General features: G+C 39.9%; 1 protein-coding gene across 1 annotated transcript in view; it reads left to right on the forward strand.

The window, feature by feature from the left end:
• Positions 1-3,070: 3,070 nt before the first annotated feature.
• The window catches only part of RNF17 (ring finger protein 17), a 54,078-nt gene continuing 33,620 nt past the window's right edge, over positions 3,071-23,528 (forward strand). The window contains exons 1-15 of the mRNA XM_037376532.1: positions 3,071-3,159; positions 3,802-3,893; positions 4,614-4,672; positions 5,694-5,749; positions 7,070-7,169; positions 10,387-10,467; positions 11,932-12,032; positions 12,857-13,028; positions 14,105-14,181; positions 16,434-16,508; positions 17,687-17,734; positions 17,918-17,961; positions 21,638-21,799; positions 22,703-22,892; positions 23,338-23,503. Of these exons, the coding sequence (XP_037232429.1) occupies positions 3,071-3,159; positions 3,802-3,893; positions 4,614-4,672; positions 5,694-5,749; positions 7,070-7,169; positions 10,387-10,467; positions 11,932-12,032; positions 12,857-13,028; positions 14,105-14,181; positions 16,434-16,508; positions 17,687-17,734; positions 17,918-17,961; positions 21,638-21,799; positions 22,703-22,892; positions 23,338-23,503 (1,512 nt within the window). The remainder of the gene's footprint in view (positions 3,160-3,801; positions 3,894-4,613; positions 4,673-5,693; positions 5,750-7,069; positions 7,170-10,386; positions 10,468-11,931; positions 12,033-12,856; positions 13,029-14,104; positions 14,182-16,433; positions 16,509-17,686; positions 17,735-17,917; positions 17,962-21,637; positions 21,800-22,702; positions 22,893-23,337; positions 23,504-23,528) is intronic.

Raw genomic sequence — 23,528 nt, forward strand, 5'->3', positions numbered from 1 at the left:
GAGGATAATTTGAAGAAATAACAACTGGCTGGAAAGATGATATAGACAGTATACAATATTGTTTTCAACCAGCATTTGACTGTGATTTTTCAATACAGCTACATTGTTCACACCAAAGACAGCGGGCTGTTCAGTATTATCTTTCTAATACACTCTACTTTCTTCCGCAGACAAAGCCAGTGAAGTGGCTGAGATCAATCGCACCCGTGTAACTAGAAACGGGCGAATGAATCCACCCAGGGTTAATCCATGCTGCCATCTTGTGGTTCCCCACATCAGAAACACTGACTTTTGCATGCCTGCGTTTTAAATACTATCGTATAAAATTAAGAAACGTCAGGAATGTTCTTTGAATAGCTAATGACACAGACAGAAGGTGTTCCTTCTTTTACGGAATATTACTGTTGTCTTTTCAGAAATAATAAACCAAGTTGCCAGTTTCATCTTCAGATTTTCAGAGCGGTATGAGCGCAAAACTGAAGTGGTGCAGTGTATGTTTATTTCATGTATAGGCTGGCAGAGCTACAAACAAACGTATTATATGCATGATATATAACATAACGTGTATGTATAGCTTTTATAATTCTTTGTAAAGTCATAAAGAACAGAATGTTCAGCTATAATTGTATGAATTTTCACAAATTCATAAGCAGAAAATGGTAACAAGCATTTGTTGCTATTGTTCACTTATTTATTAAATGGAGCTGAAGTTGAAATATAAGCAAGGACGAGCTGTCTTTCCACCAAAGAGCCAATTAGGCCTAATCAGGCTTCTAATCAAAGAGCTAGTTAGGCTACTGTTAAGACTATCCTTTACACTGCAGCTTTAAAATTGCATTCAGACCTTTAACAAGGCAATCATTCCTACCGTTCCCTTTCTTTGCTACATCCACAACAGGTCTGCCATCACCCATCCTATATTTTACCCCTCAGCCAATATTCACTATGTTCTTAAGTAATGTTTATGAGTTAATGTTTAAGTGGAAATTAACACAGAATACAGAAGATAAAGACAAAATTTTGGGTGCACAAGCCTTTGAAATAGAGGAAGCGATTTCCAAAGCTAAATACAAGTTGAGAAAACTCCTGAGATTTTAACTTCATTGCAAAATCTGATAGGAGAATCTGAGAGAAAGGACAACTCATATTTACAGAACAGAAGCGGGTTTATCTTCTGTGGGACAGGGTTCATTTGTTGTCTCCCAGCCCTGTCCTTTACAGTATTTTGTAGGACTTCTTTGCAGGTTGTTTAAAAAAAAACAAACACTACTGGTTATGGGACGTTACACTGCATGTACCAGTTCACCCTGGTACTGATTTTCAGTCTCACAGTGTTTCCTACAAAGTGTCCATAGGCCAAACCACACCAAATGGAACCAGACTGGGCACAAAGCACAACTGTAAAATTTGACAACACATCTCCACAAGGATTTTATACGTAGTCAAGTCTAATCAGGTCCTGGTGAACAAGGGCTTCTAGGGGAAATTATTTACAAGCTGGATCAGTTTGTGGAAAACTTCTGGAAAGTTCTGCCCCTCACAAACAAATCACATTCCAGTATAGCCAAAGGAAACTAATGGAAGCTTGCTTGATTTGGGAGGTTTAACAAAACACAGGCGAGGGCCTAGCTCCACAGAATTTTCTAATTTTTAAGCTTTACTGCTCCTTTCTTTATGCTTTCATTCCCATTACTCCTGAAATTCTCTTTGTGCCCTTCCAAAAGACAAAACTAATCTTCCCCATTGCCTCTTTTCTCAAGTCACTGTTTGCCTTGGCCACACTGCTGAAGTACTCCCTACCAGGGAAACCTAGAGCTTGTGTGGCCTTTCAAACTCTGCCTCCTTACCTGAGTCAGAACCCCAGCCCAGCATGCACAGATACTTAGGACATTTAAAATGAAAGGTGTGGGGTAGAACCTAGTTTTACTACATGAACCGGGCAAAAATACAAACTAGCTAGGTTTTGGTAGGAAACTGGCCTCTTGGAAACCTGGGGCCTAGATCATTATCTGGCAAGTGCAAAAAGCAAAAGTTGCAGAGGAAAATCAGTGTACTTTTAATTTAAAAGTCAATTTCTTTTGCTAGAGGTAATTTAAACAGAAATCTGGAGAGCATCACGCTACATCTGTGACAGACAAAACAGGAATAATAAAACACTACAAAAAAAATCTCTTACTTGTCCTGCAAATAATGAGAAGGCGTGTAGGACAGCTACCCCAAAGCATGGACTTGATGGTTTCTAGCCCAGGAAACGCCTTGTTTTCAAGGAAGGGACTCTGGCCTCCCGGCAGAAGCGAGAAAGGATGAGGCTCGGTAGCCCCCGCAGCGCCGCAGGCCGCCAACCCGGTGGCGAAAGCCGCCCTGGCCGGCCGCAGCAACCACCACCCTCCCCCTCCCCCCTCGCCGTGGTTGGCTGCGATCGGAACGAGGCCCGGCGGGGCGCTCGCTGATTGGGGTAGCTCTTCTGGCGCGCAGTGGGCGCCACGAGGCTTTCTTCGTCCTCCTTTCAAGGTGAGGGGAGTCGCGTCCTGTTCCCGGCCGTCTCGGTGTGTACCCGCTCCAGCCTCTTCACCATCGGCCTTTGTCACCTGCAGCGGCAGTGGTGCTCTGGGCGTCTGGGAGGAAAGAGCACCTCTCCCTTCGGGGGAGGGGGAGGTGGGTGGTTGGGGGACGTGGGGGGTGGGAGGGTCAAGGATGCAAATGGCCAGATAGCAGGCCTTAAGGAAAGGAGTGGGGGTCAGTATACGTGGCGGATTGTGAGCGAGGTGTGAACCTAAGGTATTGAGATGCTGTAGAAACGGGAAATAATCATCTGCTGTGTCTGATAAGGTTAGGGGTGGAGTAGCTGAACAGTGCAAAACAGGGCAGCATTTTGTTGCATTTAAAATATTTGTTTTTTAAGGAAAAAACAGGTGTATGTTTTCAATTAATTTTCTGTCTTACCTTTTTCATTTTGCTCTTTGCCCAGTGCTGCAAGTAATCTGTAGTGTTGGCTCAAGTGATAAAACGTGTATGTTGTAGAGAATTAGCCACGTTTTTACTTTGAAGTGTGAGACCATTGTATACCATCATGAGTAGAAAGATTGAGTTCTTGGTACATAACAGTAGTGAAGAACGTGACAGTAGGGAAGAATATAGAAGACTAAAAAAATATCTATGGTACGTGAATTTTGAGATTACTGTAGTGGCTTTAGTATTTTTAAGTTCTGATGTAATTATCAGGAAATCATATTGAGGAAATTAGAAAATAATGTTTGTACTCTGTGGTGTTGCAATTGAGTCCATTTTTATGCTATTTATGTGTTAAACATGCAGTTTGTGGGAAGTTTTAATGTGTGGAGTGGGTTCAGGGGAAAAAAATGTAAATGCATCTTGGGTTGTAAAATACCTAGTTATTGGGCTATTAATATCTCATATTGATCTGAATGTGTATTCTGCAAGTAAATAAACTATTGTTGGTCTAGTCAATATATATTCAGTTAAATTTCTAATTAATGTGATTAAAATCGATTATATAACAATTGATTAATGCTGGTTCTAGTTACCATAAATGCTGCATATCTAAAAGCTCTAGTACTACTTTTATGATCAGTTCAGTATCGTGGAGGTGAGTTGCTCCCCCTCCAGTTAGAAGAAGTAACAACATTTTTGTGTGCGTGGTGTGTATTTCATTAACTGCACCTTCTCCATAATGTCATTTGGTAAAAGTGGGCAAGCTTAGCTCTAAGAGAGCTGGTAGTCAGAATTTGTGTTTGGTTGGTAATCTCTAATTACCTTCAACCTATACTTCTACTTGTGAAGGCAATGTTTTGAGATACTGGAAGAGATTTTTGCAGAACCAAATCAGAGAAACAGTGAATTATGTCGTATGTCAAGAGCTATGAGTGTAAAAGGTAAGGCTTTTGGATCTTGACCTTTATTTCCAGCAGTTTTGTGGTGTGCAGTATTCACTGTTAATTTATGTTACATGGTCTGTTAAAGCCAATAGATGGACTGCCAGATTCGATTAATGCATTGTTTTACTACATTTGTAGTACTTGGCAAGAATGATCAATATCTTTCTCTTCTCTTCCTGCTGTTATTCTTGACAAAGTTACTGAAGAGTTTGCTTTATAGGAAACCTCATTTTTCTGGGATTTTTTTGGTTGAGTATTTTTTTTTCCCAATTGCAGAATTGTTGTGTACGGATGCTCTATGAAAATTTTTTTTCCTGTACTATAGGTACATGTTTTGAATGTGTGTTTTCTTTTGCGTTTTCGGCTTCCCTTTTGTGTGTTTATCCTGTCTTGAATGTAGTAGCAATGTAATACAGCTAACTGTGCAGAAAATACCTTAATCATTAAATGCAAGTAAATTGTGTTTGAATTTTGGGGTTTTGGGGTGTGTGTGTGTTTGTATAATTCCCAGTTAACTTCCATATCTATTTGTCTGGATTTCTATTTCTAGCTTTCAAATTCTGTCATTACAAGTCAATGTCCAAATTCCCATTTTCTTTATGAATACTACCTAGAAGACTGCTCTAGTGATCATGTATTCCTGTTTATCTAATTGATTGAGACACCTTACAGTTAACAACATTAGCAGTCAAGTGTTTTCTGTGCTTGCTTTTACAGCCTTGTGTGATGATGTGAAGGATGAGAACACTGATTTCTTCGGTTTCTCTTCTACAGAAGTAAGTTGAAGTTTTCTGTTCAGTAGTCGCTGTGGTGGTCTGAAATAGTGATACTACAGGACCTTTTGCAGTTGCATTGAAAGTGATTAAAGCAAGCTTACATCCCCTCTGGTGTAAGGACCTGAACTTTATAACCACCTGTTCTCCAGCAAGTCTTAGCTACCATTTCTTGTTGTGCAGTATGCATCTGATGTCCAGAGTCGGGTTTTAGGTTTATTTGTATAGTTCTCCTTAGTGCCCCGTGTTGCCACCTCTGTTCCACCCTCTCGTCTGCACAGAATGTGCCAGAAACCAACTATGTAGGTTTTTTAAAAAAACTAAATAAAAAAACACTTTTTCCCTGTCAACTCACAAATAAAAGGACTTCAAAGATTTTTTGATACTTTTTTAAAACTATTTCAGTTTGCCTGCCAATGCGTAATTTCTGAATATATTTCTGTTTCTGTATTTAAAAAAATGCTCTGCTTGTGAATCATCTCTGTGTTCTAACCTGCTAGTGCCATTTGTTTTACAGAAATCTGTAATTTGGATAAACATTAAGTGCCTTTTTTTTTGTTTTAATTTATGCAAAACATAGGGTGTGGCCATTCTGTTTTTTCTGTTATGAAATTGAGATTTAGTATTGCAAAATACAGAGAAGTCAAATCTCTGGAGTTAAGCCCTGTCATTATATTTTATTGAAAAAAACCCTTGTAATCAGGTTCAGTAATGCAATATGTTAGAAGTTATGCATAGTAGTGGGAAAAGTACTAAGAGGAAACAGGAAGTTAACATTCCTTTTACTAGGAACACTTTTCACTTACCAAAAAGGTACAGTGATGGGCTAGAGAGCTTCAGCCTGGAAGCTGTTTTCTTATACCTTTCCTTGCACTTGCTTTAAAGCTTAGTGTCATTGAAATTTGGAGGAGGGGGCTGGGGGGGTGGTACTGAAGGTGAAAACAGGCTTATAGAACATTTTTGTACTGGGGTTTGGATTTAACCCTGTATTTGAACTTACTTTACTTTTTCCCTCTGAATTTAGACCATACCTGATTTTAAACTTGGGCTGTGCAGCTACAACTCACAAAGGCTAGAAAGGTAAGCCTTTAACTCAAATGGGTTTTGTGTTTAGATGCCAGACTGGGGGAGGACTTGACTGAGCAAGCATTTCCAGCCATTTTTCTTGGGCTGATTTTTTTTTCATTTTTAATGTATTCCCATTATGAGTGTCTCTACTGTGGGGGCACAACTTGCTTGACACTTGAGTACAAAAAAACTTTCATTGAAAGAGAGTGAGAAGCAAATGGGTTTGGCTTGAAAACGTTTGGAACTGAAAGTTTGAAGTGTTGTGGTAACACCCTGATAAAGGTTGAGAGAGAGAGAACTGCTGAAATGCCAGGCTGTGATAGGAAGGACTGTATCACTGAAGTGCCTTCTTCCCTCCCACCCCCCTGCTGCTCTCATTGCACCTTCTGCATATCTAAGTCACGCATTCACTTGCTTATTAGTTGTCTAGCCTACGTGAACTTGAAGGAAGCCTTAAAGTGGGTGTCTTTCCCCCTGCTGCCATTACTGTGGAGATTTGTGTTGATACAAATGAGAATAGGCCCAGATAATTCTTACAGATCTGTTACATAAAGGAACTGTTTTGTATGAATCTATTTATTCTGTAAGGGAGGTATATGTTGCGAAATAGCAGCGCACATTGCACGCACCAAACCTTTCCCAAAGTAAAATAGAAACTCAAGATTTCACATATGGCTGTCAGCATCTGCAGCAGTGTTCTCCAAGCCCTCTCACAACCCATCCGAAGCAACAGTCTGAGCACAGGAAAAACACTATGCTTCCCTCCTGTTGTTGGGCTGGTTTATTGCAGACTGTTTTTTGAGAGCCTTGACAGATGTTTAGATCCATTTGTACTTTGCAAAAGAGCAGATATAGGTGACCGTAACAACAGAATTTAAGAGCTTTCTAAACAGGTTGTCAGTAGATGGTTTTAGTATAATCTGTCATGTATTCAAAAGATTTTAACAGCCTAATCAATATCTGATGGGATGTCTGAAGGAAAACATTTGGTCAACAAATGACAAATTAATCCTGGAATGCTAATAGTAATGCATTTTACTCTTACTGAGGATAAAAATGACTGCAACCTACTAAGGTTTTGTTCAGCCTTGCCAAAATTGTCAGATGAAATTCAGTTACTAATGATGAATTTTAAGATGATGCTAGTAGAAAGGAAACTTTTCAAAAAGTGAGGTATCTGTAGTATATCACAGTGAATTCTACTCTTTAAAAAGTAGGTGTGTGTATGCATTTAAAGACAGATTTTGTAATACTCAAATTGTCTCTGTTTCTGTGAAGTTTGATATTTTAGTTGAAATGTGTAGGTTTTTTCCTTAAAGTTTTGTTTTGCAGGCCCTTCAGTCACAAAACCAAAGAGGAAAATGTTCAGTACCAAGTTTCTTCAAATGGTGGGCTAAGGGAGAAAAAAGGTTTACCTCCATCAGCAGACATGGTGAGTTAATACGGAATTTCCTTATATTCTCTCTCATTACTTTTGTATGTGCATAGTTACTACCATACTTTCTAAAACACAAAAACCTGCAACCTTAATAGTTACGTTCTATTAGTCTGTCTTAGCACAGACTTGAAGTGCAGCTACAATGTTAATAAAATAACTTGACAAAATCAATCAGCTCAAACCCAACCAGGTCATAATTGAGGAGGGCTAGTTTATTCAGCTAACTGTGAAACTAAGTATTTTGAATTTCGCTTTTCTTAAGACACCTGAGGCTTCACAGTGTTTGGGTTTGAGGCTTTTTTACTTCTTTTGCAATTTGAGGCAGCTGCAAGGTTCATGCAACACATCCTTGAAGCAGTCATTCAGCACAACAAGGTTGTTGGGTAAATGAATCTCTTTTAGAATCATAGAATCATTTAGGTTGGGTAGGACCTCTAAAATCGTCAAGTCCAACCAGTAACCCAGGGATGCCAAGTCCACCAATAAACCATGGTCCCTAAGCACTACATCTAAGTGTTTTTTAAACGCTTCAGGGATGCTGATTCCACCACCTTCTTGGGTAGCCTGTTCAAATGCTACCCACCTTTTCAGTCAAGAAATTTTTCCTAATGTGCAATCTGAACCTCCCCTGGCACAACTTGAGGCCATTTCCTCTTGTCCTGTCCCTTATTACCTGGGAGAAGAGACTTGACTCCCACCTGCCTACAGCCTCCCTTCAGGGAGCTTTAGAGAGTGATAAGGTCTCCCCTCAGCCTCCTTTTCTCCAGGCTAAGCAACCCCACTTCCCTCAGATGCTCCTCATAAGACTTGTTCTCTAGACTCTTCACTAGCTTTGCTGCCCTTCGGACATGCTGCAGCACCTCTGTGTCCCTCTTGCAGTGAGGGGCCCAAAACTCAAATACTGTATTTTTGGTGCGGCCTCACCAGTGCTGAGTAAGGGGGATGATCACTCCTCTTGTCCTGCTGGCCACACTGTTTCGGATACAAGCCAGGATGCTGCTGGTGTTCTTGGCCACCTGGGCACACTGCTGGCTCATGTTCAGCCAGCTGTCAGCTGGCACCCCCAGGTGTTTTTCTGCCAGGCAGTTTTCCAGCCACTCTTCCCCAGGCCTGTAGTGCTGTGTGGGGTTGTTGTGACCCACGGGCAGGACCCAGTGCTTCTCCTTGTTGAACCTCATGCTGTTGATTTTGGCCCGTTGATCCAGGCTGTCAGATCCCTCTGTAGAGCCTTCCTACCCTCGCGCAGATAATACTCCCCTGCGACTTGGTGTTGCCTGCAGACTTCTATTCTTTGCCCTGCATAACCTCATGACATCCTTAGAGTCCTTCAGAGTTGCCTGTGCCTTCTTCCAAGGGTCATAAACACTCCTTTTCTCCCCAAGTTCCAGCCAAAGCTCTCTGTTTAGGCAGGCCAGTTTTCTCCCATGCTGGCTCATCTTTTGGTATAAGGGGACAGCCTGCTTCTGTGCCTTTAAGACTTCCTTCTTGAAGAATGTCCAGCCTTCCTAGACTGCTTTGCCCTTCGAGACTACCTCCCAAGGAAATCTGTCTCCTAAACAGGCTAAAGTCTGCCCTCCGAAAGGCTAAGGTAGCAATTCTGCAGACCCCCTTCCTTCTCCCAGAAGGAAGAAGTCTCCCAAGAAGAAGGAAGTCTCATCTTGTGACAGCTGTGTTGTAAGATGTCCTCCACCCACCACATCACCCACCAGTCGTCTGTAAATAGCAGGTCCAGTGGGCCATGTCCCCTGGTTGGTTCAGTGATGAGCTGTGTCTGGAAGTTATCTTCCATGTGCTCCAGGAACCTCCTAGAGTGTGTTCTCTCACTGTTACATTTCCAGTGGACATCTGGTAAGTTGAAGTGCCCCATGAGAGCAAGGGCTAGTGATTGTGAGACACCTCCTCTTGAAACATTCTATGAAGTTTTCTAACATGATCTTTCTGAATGAAGTTTACGAAGTTTTTTTCAGACTCCTTTATTTTTTGATTAGTGATTACTAGATCTTTGGCAGTATCATTTCTTACATCACTGAATAAGTATGTCCGTGTCTTTGAGTTTTAGAAGGATTTTTATTACTGTATCATTGATCATAATGGGAACCACGAAGCAGAGAGGCAGCAATGTAATTCCATGAGCTTTTTACCTATTATGTCTCCTTGTGCCTGCTCAAAATAGTGGGAACAGTTGTCACAGGGAAGTATTCCAGGTAATGTTCAAGTCATAATAGGAGGAGGGCTTTCTTCCTTTTTTCTGCTCCTAGGAAGGCGATAAAATCCGTCTGAGATGTTCAGGTACGTTAATTGGAAAGATCTAGAGCTGAAGGTAACAAACACCTTTAGTAAAGTCCAAAATGATGTGTGTGATTAACAGGTCTCTCCCAGATTGCAGGTAGCACTTCCTTTCATTTATGCTGGTGTCTGATCAGAGACAGAACTCTTTCAGGTTTTTGAACTCTTAAGCTTTTATTTCTCTCTAGCTTGTGTTTGTTCTGCTTAACACCAGTGAGGAACACTTTAAAAGTTGGAGATGTTTCCACACTAGTTAACTTGCCTTTTGGCAAGGTGATCTGGTTGCCTAAAGGCTTACACCATACCATCCCTGGCTTTTTGGGTCATCCCCATCTGATGATGATCTCATTTTGCTTTTAGCAAAATACCAGCACTCTAACCAGTACTCTTTAACATTAGCTTTAGTAGTGCCAGTGAGAAAATAAGACATTTCTGTATGTAAGTTTGGTTCTGTGCGGAGTCATATGCAAGATTTTATTGTCTCTTCTTGGATCAGCATAACACTAGGAGCTTATTACCTTTTTTTTGTTGGTTTCCCCCAGATGATATTCCTAAATATTTTACCTTTTTCTAGGCTGCAATGTTCCCATTCTTCAGTCTTGCATTTTTTTTTCCTCTGTATTGGTAACTTTATTTTGATTTTCCTTCATGTACTATGTTTTAATTTGGTTGTTGTGTGTGTGTGAATGAATTGTATGTTTATAACAGTCAAAAAAATTCAGAATACACTACAATGTAAATGTTCTTATTGTAATTCAGGTTAGGTAAGTATTTGGGGCCTGTTTTCAGCTATAGAGCTGTGCAGAGCACAGATTCAGTCACCCACATCAAGTGCCTCTCATGTCAAAATGGCAAATGAATTTAGGCTATCTTGTCTTCTAGTCACACAGGCAACTTTATATTCATTGGCAAATCTTTCCCCCAGGACATCAAAACTATGGAATATCTTGATGAAGCTTTGTGCATAGCTACTTGTAATCTCAGCCACTTAAATGATGCAGAAAAGGTGGGTGAAAATAAGTTAAATAAATCACAAAACATAAAATCCTATCCTTGATTGAAGCATTCTTTTGGGAGTAGTCACACAGTAGCGTGCTATTTAAACATGTTATCACTGCCTTCATTTTGACATCTCTTTTGTCCTTTAGCTGTTCGGGACGTTTCTGTGAATATATGGCTTTAAGTGCTAGGCTGTAGTCTGAAAGGTACCGACTGCAGGATCATCTGTAAAGAAGTGTATGAGCTTATGCATAATTCATAGTTAATAGGTCAATCCATATATAGCAGAACCATATGTAAACCAGTCTTTTAAGTACTAAACTTTTGTTTCCTTGAATCATGGTAGAATTCAACCTTTGTTTTTGCTCTGGCGACTATGCTGACTTTCTCATTTTCATGTGTTTTGTTCTGGATTTAAAGGTGGAAAAGAAATTACATGGGCAACAGAAGTAATGATTTTAACAGACACAATATGCAAAACATGTAAATCAAGTAATGCCTTTTTATGCACAGAAAGAATCCTAAAATACTGGATAATGCTGGTAATAGGTTTTACTGAGTAACCTGTGAACTTCATTAATGATAATGACTTTATTTAAACTTTAACTCTTATTAAATACACTGTGGGAGAGTTTTCAGTTCTGTCTTTGACATTTATTTACATTTTACATATATTCTAAGATACACCCAGGCATAGAAGTGTTTAATGATCCAAAAACTTAAAGCAAATTCATTCTAGTAAGTGTGGTATGAAGCGTCCCTAAAACTTGTTATCCATTCCCTTTCTAACTTGCTTTGTTATAGTGGCCAATCTGTGAGTTAAGCAAAGTTACATTGAATATGTAATTTGTATACTAAGAGCATCTTGTAAAAAGCTGCCATTTCAGCAGCTCTAATACAGTAACTCATGCATACAACTGTGGTCTTCCCACAGCTTTTCAACAGACTGATTGTTGCCAAAGCAGTGTTGCATTGCTGAGATATTTTTCCATGTCTTTTCATTAAATGTAACTATAGCGACAAAATTAATGCTTAGCCAGGGAAAGAATCTTTATTTCTTTCATTTCTGCTCAGACTGAGTTTAAAAAAACAGGAAACTTATTGTGCTACTTAGCTGGGTATGGTGCTATATGACTATGTCAAGTAAGGAAAGTGAGGCGGTGGCACATAGATCTATATGTTTCTTGCCTCATGGATCTGAAGATTTCAGTTGACATGAGGATCACAAGCCAGTGCAAGCTGACTAGAAGCTAGAGAAAACAAAGGGATTAATGAGCTATAGCTGGTTTAAGTATTGCTCTTACATGGTTTAGTGTCACTCTTCCTGCTAAGTATTGATCATTGTCTTAATTTTCATTGCTTCTGTTCTGAATTAAAAAAAAAAAGGAAAGAATTGATGTGACACTAATGAAATACTAATAATGGATAGCGAAATAATTAATGCATGTTTATTGAACACTGAATGAAATAGATGCTGGAATATTTGGAATGGAGAATGAAGCAGGAAGGAGACAAAGTCGCAGAAACTGCTGATAAAGCATTTGATGAACTTGCTACTTCTCTCCTCTCAAGGTAGTAATCTGTTTTGCAGAATGGTGGGCATGAGTTATTTTTTCAAGAAGTTGTTTCTAATTCAGATAAAAGAATTCTATATAAAATTTCAGTCTTCCTTTCAGCAGTATTTCATAATACCTGTCTCTTAATTTTTGTGCAGTATTTTTGCTCTTTTCATAGTGGCATCTGTTAGAGCTCATTTTCAGGGCTGGAAAATACTAGCTTATGTTGCCTCTGCTCTTTAAAAAAAGAAAAAACTTAGTCTTAATGACACTATTTTTCTTAAATAGCTCAATTTTGACGTTTTTTTAATATTGATACTAGATGAGTTTAACATCAAGAAGAACTTTTTTTTAAAATTTACTTTCTGCAAATTTTCAAGCTGATAAAGCCCTTCATTTCTTGATGTCTTCCAGGACTCTTCATTTCTTCATTTTCAAAAATATTTTTATCTTCAGATTTAAAGGGGGAAGGGGTGTCAAAACTTGGGATTCCAGAATAGCCTCTGCGAGGGGGATCTGATACCTTAATAGACTGAATTGTAAAATTCAACTGTTTAGTTTTCAGTTGGATGTGTATGGAAGAGTGCTTTAAACATTTAATTAAAAACTTTCTCCAAATGAAGTGGCTTTTTAGTGTGAACTCTTAACTTTTGTGGTTCCTCCAATTAAGCAGGTTTTCCATGCTTTCCACCTTTCACTGTTTGAAGAAAATGATATTTCTGTGTGATATGTATCCACTTTGTGTTGTGGTATAACTGGTAATTGTGTGTTATAGTTGAAGTTTGAATCTGTATGGCTGAGTGCTTATTAAACTCTGAAAAGTAGTATTTTTTAATACAGGAAAATAAGATTGCATGCAGAATTAGTGAAGACCATCAGCTCCTACAGCACTGATATTGCAAAAGCTAAGGAAGTCATTGAAAAGAAGAAAAAGTGCCTGATTGGTGCGATTAGGATTGCAAAGGAATTAGAACTTACATGTTCTATAAGAACCTGTTACGATCTTGCACAGGTAGTTACATTCTTGCACTGTGAAATAATTTATTTTTAATGAATGTATTCCAATTTGGGTTAAAAGTTTTGTGATCTGTCTTTGGGATTTTTGCAGTAATTTAGTCTTACTGCGCGCACACACACACACAGAGGCATAGTCTTGGTCATAGAAACCCACAGCGTAGCAGATAGTGTGGGTTTCTATCAGACCAAAGGTCCATCCTGTGAAGTCGCCTGTCTGACTACAGAAAGGAAAAGATGCTTGGAAGGAAGAATCGAAGAACCTGGGCATTTAGTGTGTTAGGAAGTTGAACGTTAAGGATTTTATAATCAGTGGGATACATCAGGGTCAGTACACATTACCTCATTCTATCATAAGCTTTTGAACACTTCCTTGAATGTCTTTGTAATGCTTGTGGCAGTGTGTATGTGAGTGTACATATGTACATTATATGTATGTATTCATACGTAGTGGCAGTGAGTTCTCATTTTAATACTTAAAATGAGGTGTATATAAAATAGCTTCCTTTGTTCTAAATGTGCTACCCAGTTACTCCATTTGGAGCCTTTGTGGTCCTTGTGTTGAGAAAAACAATGAATACCTGGTCTTGTCATTCTTGAAAGTAGTGTAATTTTTAGACTGTCATGTTCCCTGCTTCCAGTTGTCACTTTCCGTATGAAGAAACTTGGTTTTTCTCATCTGACCCAGAAAAGAAGACTGATCACTTGTTTTTTTCTGTCATTTACCTCCATCTTGTCCAGTGTGGCTTTTGGGAGCTGGCACTCATCACAGTCCTCCTATAGGTTTACCTTCTTACTTAAGTCACCTTCTCAGTAGTTGTTCATATAAAAGGAAAATCTGACTCCTGCTTCTGTTTACAGGCAAACATTACAAAATCCCCAACCATTAGGTCTGCTCAATTATGTTTTCTTACATTGCTAGTTGGCTGTTGGCTGTTAATGAGTAAACTCTTGGGGGTTTTCTGTAAAATTAAAGATGTTATACTCTTGGCTTTGTCATGTTGTAGATAATAGGTATCTGTATAATCTGCTTTTTTGTATAATGGAAGCTAAGAATTTACTTCTTAATTTCAGGTTATTTGTAATTTAAAGTTGCCAGTTGAGGCTGAGCTTTCAAGAGTGAATAGTTGGAAGGAAAAAATTCCTCCAAGGTAAATGACTGGAGTGGGAGGTATATTGGGAGGTAAATGGTTGCACTGGATATCTTAATTACAAAAACGGTTCTTACAGCAGTTAAATAGCAGAAGTTGAGCTGCTTTACTTGCATTTTAGTGAAAAACTGCTAGTTCAGATGTATGCAAACCCATCGCTAACTGCAGAGTAGCCTTCACCTGAGGAAGAAATTCTTGACAGACTTCTGCCACTTTTACTGTCCTTCCCTTATAAGTAGAAATAAATTGGGGAATAGTGGCTTAATTACTTACTAAAAAATGAACCTGTTTCTCACCTTCAGGAAAGACTTAAATGCTTTTTGGGGCAGTGATGTTTAAGAAGTAATTTGTGGAAAATCACAGTTACCATGTTGCCCTCATTGAAAGTGACAAATATGCTTTCTGTACCAGAAATAAGCAAGAAAATGTTGTGGCTGTGGTACAGCTGACCCTATATGCAACTTGATCATAAGGCTGGTCAGCATGCTGTAATCCTAGTGTATAGAAGCCAAATTCAGGAATGGTGGAGTGACAGAACAAAGATGGTGTTAGGCTGGAACATCTTGGAGATCCCATTATATTTTAGAACATGTCACCACCCTGGGGGATAGAGTGGTTGTGTGTCATCAGATTCTGACTGGCACAGAGGAATGAAGCTCAAAGTTGATTACTTGCATGCGAAGTGTGAAAAATTATCATGAAATCATAGAATCATTTAGGTTGGAAAAGATGTGGAAGATCATGGAGCCCAACCACCAACCTAACGCTACCACGTCCACCACAAAATCATGTCCCTCAGCACCATCTTTACGAGTCCTTTAAATTACAGAATCACAGAACTGTTTCAATTGGAAGGGATTTTTAAAGGTCATCTAGTCCAACCCTCCTGCAATAAGCAGGGACAGTTGCTACTAGATCAGGTTGCTCAGAGGCCCATGCAACCTGACCCTGAATGTTTCCAGGGATGGGACATCTACCACCTCTCTGGGCAACGTGTTCCAGTCTTTTTCCCACTCTCATCATAACAATTTTTTTTCCTTGTATTCATGTGAACCTGTCCTCTTAGTTTAAAACCATTACCCCTTGTCCTGCTGCAGCAGGCCCTATTATGTCTGTTTCCATCCTGTAACACCCCCCACTTCAAGTACTAAAAGACTACAGTAAGGCCCCAACTATCTCGGCCAGATGCCTTCAGGGATGGTGATTCAACCACTTCCCTGGGCAGCCTGTTCCAGTACTTGACAGAAACTACAACTCCTCCTGTCATCTGTTAGTTGAGTCATTAGAATATGGATAAAGGAATCTTTAAAATCATCATTTACAGAACTTGGTGACTAGCTAGGTAGGGCCTATTTTGAAGATAGTGTAAGTAGTGAATGAACATTTCAGAGAAGCCAATTGAAATGCACAGTGCCAAACTCTCCTAACCCAGAAGAAAGCTAAAACATCACAAAATCAAATTTGTTTACTTTGGGAGACCTTTTAAGAACTTGAACAAAACATGGCAGGGGAAGGAGATCTGGTGAAGGATGAGCATAAAGGTGCTGGTACCACTCCAGAATAACAGCAAAGGTGAAAAAAAATCCCATCTAGGAGGCGCATAGTAGTTGAGGCACATTCTGTAGATGTAAAATAGAATAGAAAGGAGAGTAGATATGTTCTTGAAGGGGCAGGGGGAAGAAGGGAAGAATGAAAGATGGGCTGTTTAATACTGCTTACACTTCAATTTTCACAAATTGTTCATTATAACTGGCAGCAAAGCTAAGAATTTGATTGCATGAAGTTATGTTTACTGTTAAGCCTAGATGTAGAAGTACTTAAAAGATTTTGCTGGCTTTCATCGGTAAAAGAAACAGGTGCTTATTAGTGTAACAATAAGTGGAACAAAAAAAAGTACGTTTTGGACTTCAGTTAAGGTTTTCTCTTCAGGAGCATTGGAGAATTCTTTTTCTCTGTGCAGAATAATTTAGTGAAGTAAACTGGGTATAGGTGTGAAAATTTGGTAACTGAATTTGGAGTACTTAATCCGTGCATGAGGAAGCAAAAGGCAAGAGAGTTCTTAAGTATGAGTGTGAAGATAACTGAGCAACCAAATCTGTTAACAGGAGTGGAAGACTGAAACTGGGGTAAGATAATCTCGTATTTGGCCCCTCCATGAAAACTTGTGCTGAAAAATATCATACATCATAAACTGTCAAGAATGATTTCAGTATTTGTGTCATTTTCTGTCATGTTCTTTCATTTCTCTTGAGATTCTTCCTAAACATGGATGAAATTACATCTTTATTAAAAAATTTGGGCAAGATTGAATGGGGAGCAACAGGGCAGTAAGTATATTATTTTATAAAGATAGATACGGTAAGTTACCTGTTCTTCTAATGGCTAAATATTCATTGGAGATCAAAAAACTTCAAAAAAAAATCTTTATGTGCTTATAGGTTTCTAAGAGTATAGTGAAAGAAAACAAAACTTCAGATCCTGTTATTTCAATCAGCATTCCAGTTATTCCAGTTAGTGTTTCAGTTCTAACATTTCAGTTTTAGTTGTATTTCACTGTATCACCTAAGTTACTAAGATTTTTTTATACTGTGTACTTTTCAGCTTTGACTGGCATTTAATGTTATAGTCATGGAATCATAGAATTATTTAGGTTGGAAGTCCTTTAAGATCATCAAGTCCAACCATAAACCTAACACTGCCAAATCCACTGCTAAACTATATCCCTAAGGACCACATCTGCATATTCATAGTACACTTAATAGAGATGTTTATCATAATAGTATATGAAAATTGTATCATGTCAGTGTAAATAAATCTTTAAAATCAACAGCAAATACTGAAATTTACAGTATTTCCACTTTACAGTCGTAAGTACTGATTGCGTCAAATACTGAAAAATTACTTAAAATTAACTTGAACCAGGAAAAAATTACTATTTTTAAAATTACAATTGCTTTTATTTTATTAGTCCCCCTTATTTATTTTTCCCTGCAGTCTTTGACAAAAACTTGAGAAAATGGAATGGAGTTGCTGTTAGCCCCTTTTAAAGTTAGCACTGGTTATGTTTAAAAAGGCATATTGCATACTGTAATATTTTAAAATCCTGCAGGTTACAGGGGAGAGTAACTGTTAGTGCAAAAGCATCTGACATGCCTTTTGATCTTAACATGAACTATCTGTGACATTATTAACAGGTTTTTTTCAAATACTTTGTATTTACCTGTGGTCTGTTTGCTCATTTAAGCAGGGGTGGCTCTTGTACCGAGTTGTGTCCAAGAATGTATGCCATTTCTATGCTAGTCTTTTTTTAGGTTTCAGAAATCATGTTAATGTTTTTGTTGTTATGGTATTCAAAAACTTAACATATTTTTTTTAACCAGCTGTTAGGAGGTGTTTTCTTTACATAGTGGTATGTTCTTAATTAAACCTGTGCTTTGAATTGTGCTTTTCTGAGAACAGACTGGATTATATTAATGTCTCCAAATAAATGTTTTCCTAAATACAGTGAAGATACTGGACAATGCACTCTTATCCTTGATGGCAAAGAAGAAATGCCAAGCTGTGATACTCAGTCATCGGTAGAGAATAAGTTTCCAGCACTTAGCAGAGAAAGTAAAATAAAGTCTCTTGCATATAAACTTGATGCTCACAAAGAAATGAAAAATGTTCAAGTACAAGAAACGTGTCCTATGATACGTCATCAGAGTATTCCTGCTCTACCCAAGTCTCCATCCAGTCCTGATGTCATAATAGAAGAAATATATGACGACGACGTGGCATGTAAGTTTCTAATATCTGATGCTTTCAATGTTCCATTGTCAAGCCTGATGTTATTTGTGTTTTGTATTATGTTGTGTGCTTGTAGTTCTTGTCAGCTCATATGACTTCTTTTTGCCTTACCTTCATTTGAGCTAGCATTGTTTCTTTTTTCCCCTCCTTCAGCTTAGCTTAGTGAAAATTCTCTCAAAAGTTCTCTCGAAGGGTCCTGAGTTCCTCTGTCTGCCTGGATGATTCTTTTTGGCTCTTAGTTATTACAGTCCCTTTCAGAGTTTCTGATATTGGCTCCTGGAGAATGCTTTTCTGGGCAGTTCAGTGGGCTTCCTGAATCTGTCTCCCTACTGACAGTAGCAGTTAGCTTCCTCAGCTTTGCAGGTTTTCCCTGGATTGTATTAGTAAGAGTGTAGCTAACAGTCCAGGAAGTGATCCTTCCCCTCTGTTAGGCTCTTGTGAGACTGAAGCTGGAGTACTGCATCCAGTGTTGGACCCTGCAGTACTGAAAGTCACTACCCTACTGGAGCGAGTCCAGCAGGGCCTACCAAGCTGCTGTCCAAGAGGTGCTCAAGGACAGGGCTGAAGGCATTAGGAGCAAGTTGGAACATGGAAAATCCAGTTAGATAATAGGGGGGAAATAGACAGATGCTTCCCACAGTATAATTCAGAGTGTCTGTGTGCACAACATACCTAGAAAATGCATATGATTAGTAATGCTTGGGGAGGATGAGGGACAGAGTAGGGGGTGATATGTGAGTGTGGCTCCATCCTCTTGACACTTGCCCTTAAGATATTTGTAGACATTGATGAGATCCCCTCTCAGTCTTCTCTTCCCCAGGCTAACCAGGCCCAGATCTCTCAGCCTTTCCCCATAAGGGAGATGCTCCAGTCCCCTCGTCAGCTTTGTAGCCCTCCGCTGGGCCCTCTCCAGTAGTTCTCTGTCTCCCTTGAACTGGGGAGCCCAGCACTGGGCACAGCACTCCAGATGGGGCCTCACCAGGGCAGAGCAGAGGGGAGGATCACCTCCCTCCACCTGCTGGCCATGCTCCTCCTGATGCACCCCAGGGTCCCATTGGCCACCTTGGCCACAAGGGCACACTGCTGGCTCATGGGCAACTTGCTGCCCACCAGAACTCCCAGGTCCTTCTCTTCAGAACTTTTTTCCAGCAGGTCAGCCCCTTGCCTGTACTGGTGCATGGGATTGTTCCCCCCGAGGTGCAGGACCCTACACTTGCCTTTGTTGAACTCCATGAGGTTCCTCCCCGCCCAGCTCTCCAGCCTGTCCAGGTCTCGCTGAATGGCAGCGCAGCCTACTGGTGCATCAGCCACTCCTCCCTGTTTTGTATCATCAGCAACCTTGCTGAGGGTGCACTGTCCCTTCATCCAGGTTATTGACGTATAGGTTGAACAAGACTGGACCCAGTACTAACCCCTGGGGAACACCGCTGGCTACAGGCCTCCAGCGAGACTCTGTGCTGTTTTTCACAACTCTGAGCTCTGCCATTCAGCCAGTTCTTAATCCACCTCACTGTCCACTCACCTAAGCCACGCTTCCTGAGCTTACCTATGAGGATGTTACAGGAGACTTGTCAAAAGCCTTGCTGAGGTCAAGATAGGCAGTGTCCACTGCTCTTCCCTTGGGAACCCAGCCAGTCATTCCATCATAGAAGGCTACCGGGTTAGTCAGGCATGATTTTGCCTTGATGAATCCATGATGGCTACTTCTGATACCTTTTCTGCCACATGCTTCGAGATCACCTACAGGATGAGCGGTTCCACGACCTTTCCGGAGATGGTAGCAAGTCTGACCAGCCTGTAGTTTCCCGAGTCATCCTTCTTGCCCTTTTTGAAGACTGGAGTAACCTTGGCTTTTCTCCAGACCTTGGGCACCTCTCCTGTTCTCCATGACCTTTCAAAAATGATGGAGAGTGGCTTGGCAGTAAGATCTGCCAGCCCCTCAGCACTTGGGGGGTGCATCCCATCAGGGCCCATGGATTTGTGGCTGTTAGGTTTGCTTAAGTGGTCTCTAACATGATCCTCCTTGACCTAGGGAAAGTCTTCCTTTTTCCAGATTTGCTCTGTTGCCTCCAGGGTCTGGGAAACCTGAGGGCCATCCTTGGCAGTAAAGACTGAACTAAAGAAGGCATTCAGTAATTTTGCCTTCTCTGTCATTCATCACCAGGGCACCCACCTCGTTCAGCAGTGGGCCCACGTTTTCTCTAGTTATCCTTTTCCTACTGGTGTACTTGAAGAAGCTCTTCTTGTTGTCCTTGACGTCCCTTACTAGGTATAATTCCAGATGGACTTCAGCCTTCCTTATTGCCTCTCTGCATGTTCTGACAACATCCCTATATTCTCCCAAGTGGTCTGGCCCTTTTTCCACATCCCATAAACTTCCTTCTTTTTGTTTTTTTCCAGAATCTCCCTGCTCATCTGTGCAGGCTTCCTGCCCCCTTTGCATGATTTCTTACTCATAGGGATGCATCTATCCTGAACTTGGAGGAAGTGATGCTTAAATATTAACCAGTTGTCTTGGACACCCCCCTACATTCTAGAGCCCTGACCCATGGGATTCCTCCCAAGTAGTTCTTTAAAGAGGCCAAAGTTAGCTGTCAAATCCAGGGTTACAATTCTACTTGGTGCCCTGCCTCCTCCATACAGGATCCTGAACTCCACCATCTCATCATCACTGCAGCCAAGGCTGCCCCCAGCTTTCCCTTCTCCAACCAGTCCTTCTTTGTGAGTACAAGGTCTAGGAGCACAACTCACTTTGTTGACTTCTCCACCATCTGTGTCAAAAAGTTATCATCAATGCTCTGTGGAAGCCGCCTGTCCAAGAGTGATCTTGCATCTGTTCTGGGCACTGTATTTCCTAAACTTCCAAGCACAGTCCTGTGTACATGCTCAGAATGTTTCAAATGCCAGATTCTTTGTACTGTCTTTTGCCTCTGGTCAGTTGTAGAGATGGACACAGAGATGGCTGTCCCTCCAGTATGCTGCCAATCTGTCAGTCTGCTGTGACCTGATCAGTCGCATAGGTGGCATTGGTCTAGATGATGCTGTCCACTCCTTGCAGGGAGTTCTGTGGTATGAAATACTTGTGTAGGAATTGACTTGCTGGGCTTCTAAAACCTTCTGACCCATCCACCATCTTTGGCGAGTAGCTTCAGGAACAGCAACCTGCATTTTGGATCCCAAATCAAGGGAGGTGCCTGCAGTACAAAGGATTTGGATGCTTAGGAAGTACTTGTCTTATAAAGGGTTATCTCTAGGCTGGCTTTAGGCTGTTCCTTGATCTTCATGCATTAACACTGAATAGCTATACAAAAGTGCTTAGCATACCTGTTCTTAAAGATATAATTTGCTTTCTAGAAGCTTCCTATTTCTCTGTTAAATAGAGGGAATACAAACTGAATTGCCTACTTAAATTCAGGCTACCGCTTTGTAAGCAGTGAGACAGCCTTTTATTTTGCAGGGTAGCATAAGGGAAGTAATTCAAAAGTGTGGATTTAATCAGAAAGCAAACATGGTAACTAGTTTGAACCAAGTGTGAACAGACTTGTCAGGTTAAAAGCTATCTGAGGTAACGTTATGATTAATGTAACACAAACGTAACTGCGTGTCTAATAGTATCTGTTGGAATCACTTGGAGAGTGTTTGATAATCTGTTTTATGTCTTACTCAGGTTCGACAGAAGCAGTGTTTGTAAGCCATGTCATAAATCCATGCCACTTCTATGTTCAGAAATACTCACAGAAGAATGAAGCAAGGATTTTGGAGAAGAAATTGAAAAGATTTTGTTGTAATAAGAGTTCCTATCTCTTGCCTTCAGACGTTTTGGAACTAGGTAAATCATTAACTTTTAAAGGTCTACATTAGCTTAAAATACTATCTTGCAATATGTCTTCCTCAATATAGTATTCTCCCCCCTGCCACACACATAATAAAACAGTCCTTTGTTCTGGAATCTACAATTAATCCATTTTGGGAAACATGTACCCATTGGTTAGTAAAGTAGACCTATTAAATCATAAACAGAAATAGTAAAAGTAAAAAAGACTCTGCAGTTCTCAACCTCAACAGATGGAGCACTTAGAGTAATCAACAGTTGAAACACCTGGCTGTAAATGTAATGTTTTCCAGAATTAGGTGGTCATTGTTAACTGGTAGTTTTTTCAGTATGCTGATTTTAATGACTAGCCTAGTTCATTCATTACTTCAGTAAATCAGATTTGTCTCATGCAAGCAACATTCCCTTTGAGTGGATAATTATTTTTTTAAAGTTCACTAACTGAGTAGAAACCATTCTGGGAGTAAAAATGAAATACAATAATACATTGCTAAATCATTAACATCCATTTCTAGCTCACATATTGACAGTGTTACTCACTTCTAGAAGGTGTTTAGAAAACTGATAAAAAGTATGCAATAGGCCTAAACTTCAGTACATTTTTTTGGCACTTTATTAGGAGGTATAGAAAGTTTGCCAGAAATGACTTCTTAATACAAGCCAAAAACCTCTTAGCCTTACAGACGTTGTCTAAATGATTGTGGGGAGAAAACTTCTGGTGGCTGTCAAGACAAGTTCTTTAATGTCTTTGTTAATTTATTGTAATGGTAGCACTTTTACTACCTGTGTGGAAGATAGGCAACAATGGAACATTATGCAGAAATGTGATAATACTTCCAGTGTAAAATATCTACAAATACTGAATTTAGTCTTACTGGGTTTTTATTTGCTTCCGTATAGGTGCTAGAATTTTTATTAAGAGTAAGGAAACTGGAATGTGGTGTCGTGGGACTGTCACAGAACTAATTCCCCAAAAAAATAAAAATCAGAGGAAGCCTTGTGGTCCAATAAGATACAACGTTTGTGATATTGCACTGCTGGAAGTATTCCTGATTGATTTTGGGAACTCTATAGTTCTAATTTTCTCAGGGTATGTTTACAGAGAGAGGTTTCTGTCTGCAGCTGTTGTCCTTGACTGTTGCTATTCTGCTAAGAAACAAGTCCTCCATTAGCTTCACACAAGCAGACAACCAGATACCCAAATGACACTAATACTCAGTATGCACGTATTTCCCACAGGAAAAGTGGCAATGTATGTAAGTACACAAGTGTACAAGCCTTCACATGTTAAAATGCTTAGTTTGGATTTGCATTGCAAAAGAGAATGTGTGAGTCCACAATGTCTTGTTTTTTTAAAAAAAGAAATGCATTTCATTGAGACTTTCTAGTTTTGTTTCAGAGACGTGACATTATGCCAATTATTGCAAGAATTACCTTTATTTTAGGTCTGGGGTTTGGTTTGGGGTTTTTTTTGGTGTTGGGTTATTTTTGCCTTTCTTCTAAGCTAGTACTGCTTTTACTCCCATTGACAGTAGAGATGTTCCTGCTGAAAGGCCTGAACCTGCTACTCTGCAAACTATTAAAACAGGTGACATAAGTTTTTTTGTACGGAAGCTTGATCAGCATATTGAGGCAGAACTTGCAGCTGTTCCTCCTTTAGCAGTACGGTGTTCATTGAAGGATGTTGTTCCCAAAAATGCAGTAAGTAAAAGCTGTTTGTACTATT

The sequence above is a fragment of the Falco rusticolus genome, chromosome 2 (assembly GCF_015220075.1).
Source record: "Falco rusticolus isolate bFalRus1 chromosome 2, bFalRus1.pri, whole genome shotgun sequence".
Classification (NCBI taxonomy): Eukaryota; Metazoa; Chordata; class Aves; order Falconiformes; family Falconidae; genus Falco; species Falco rusticolus.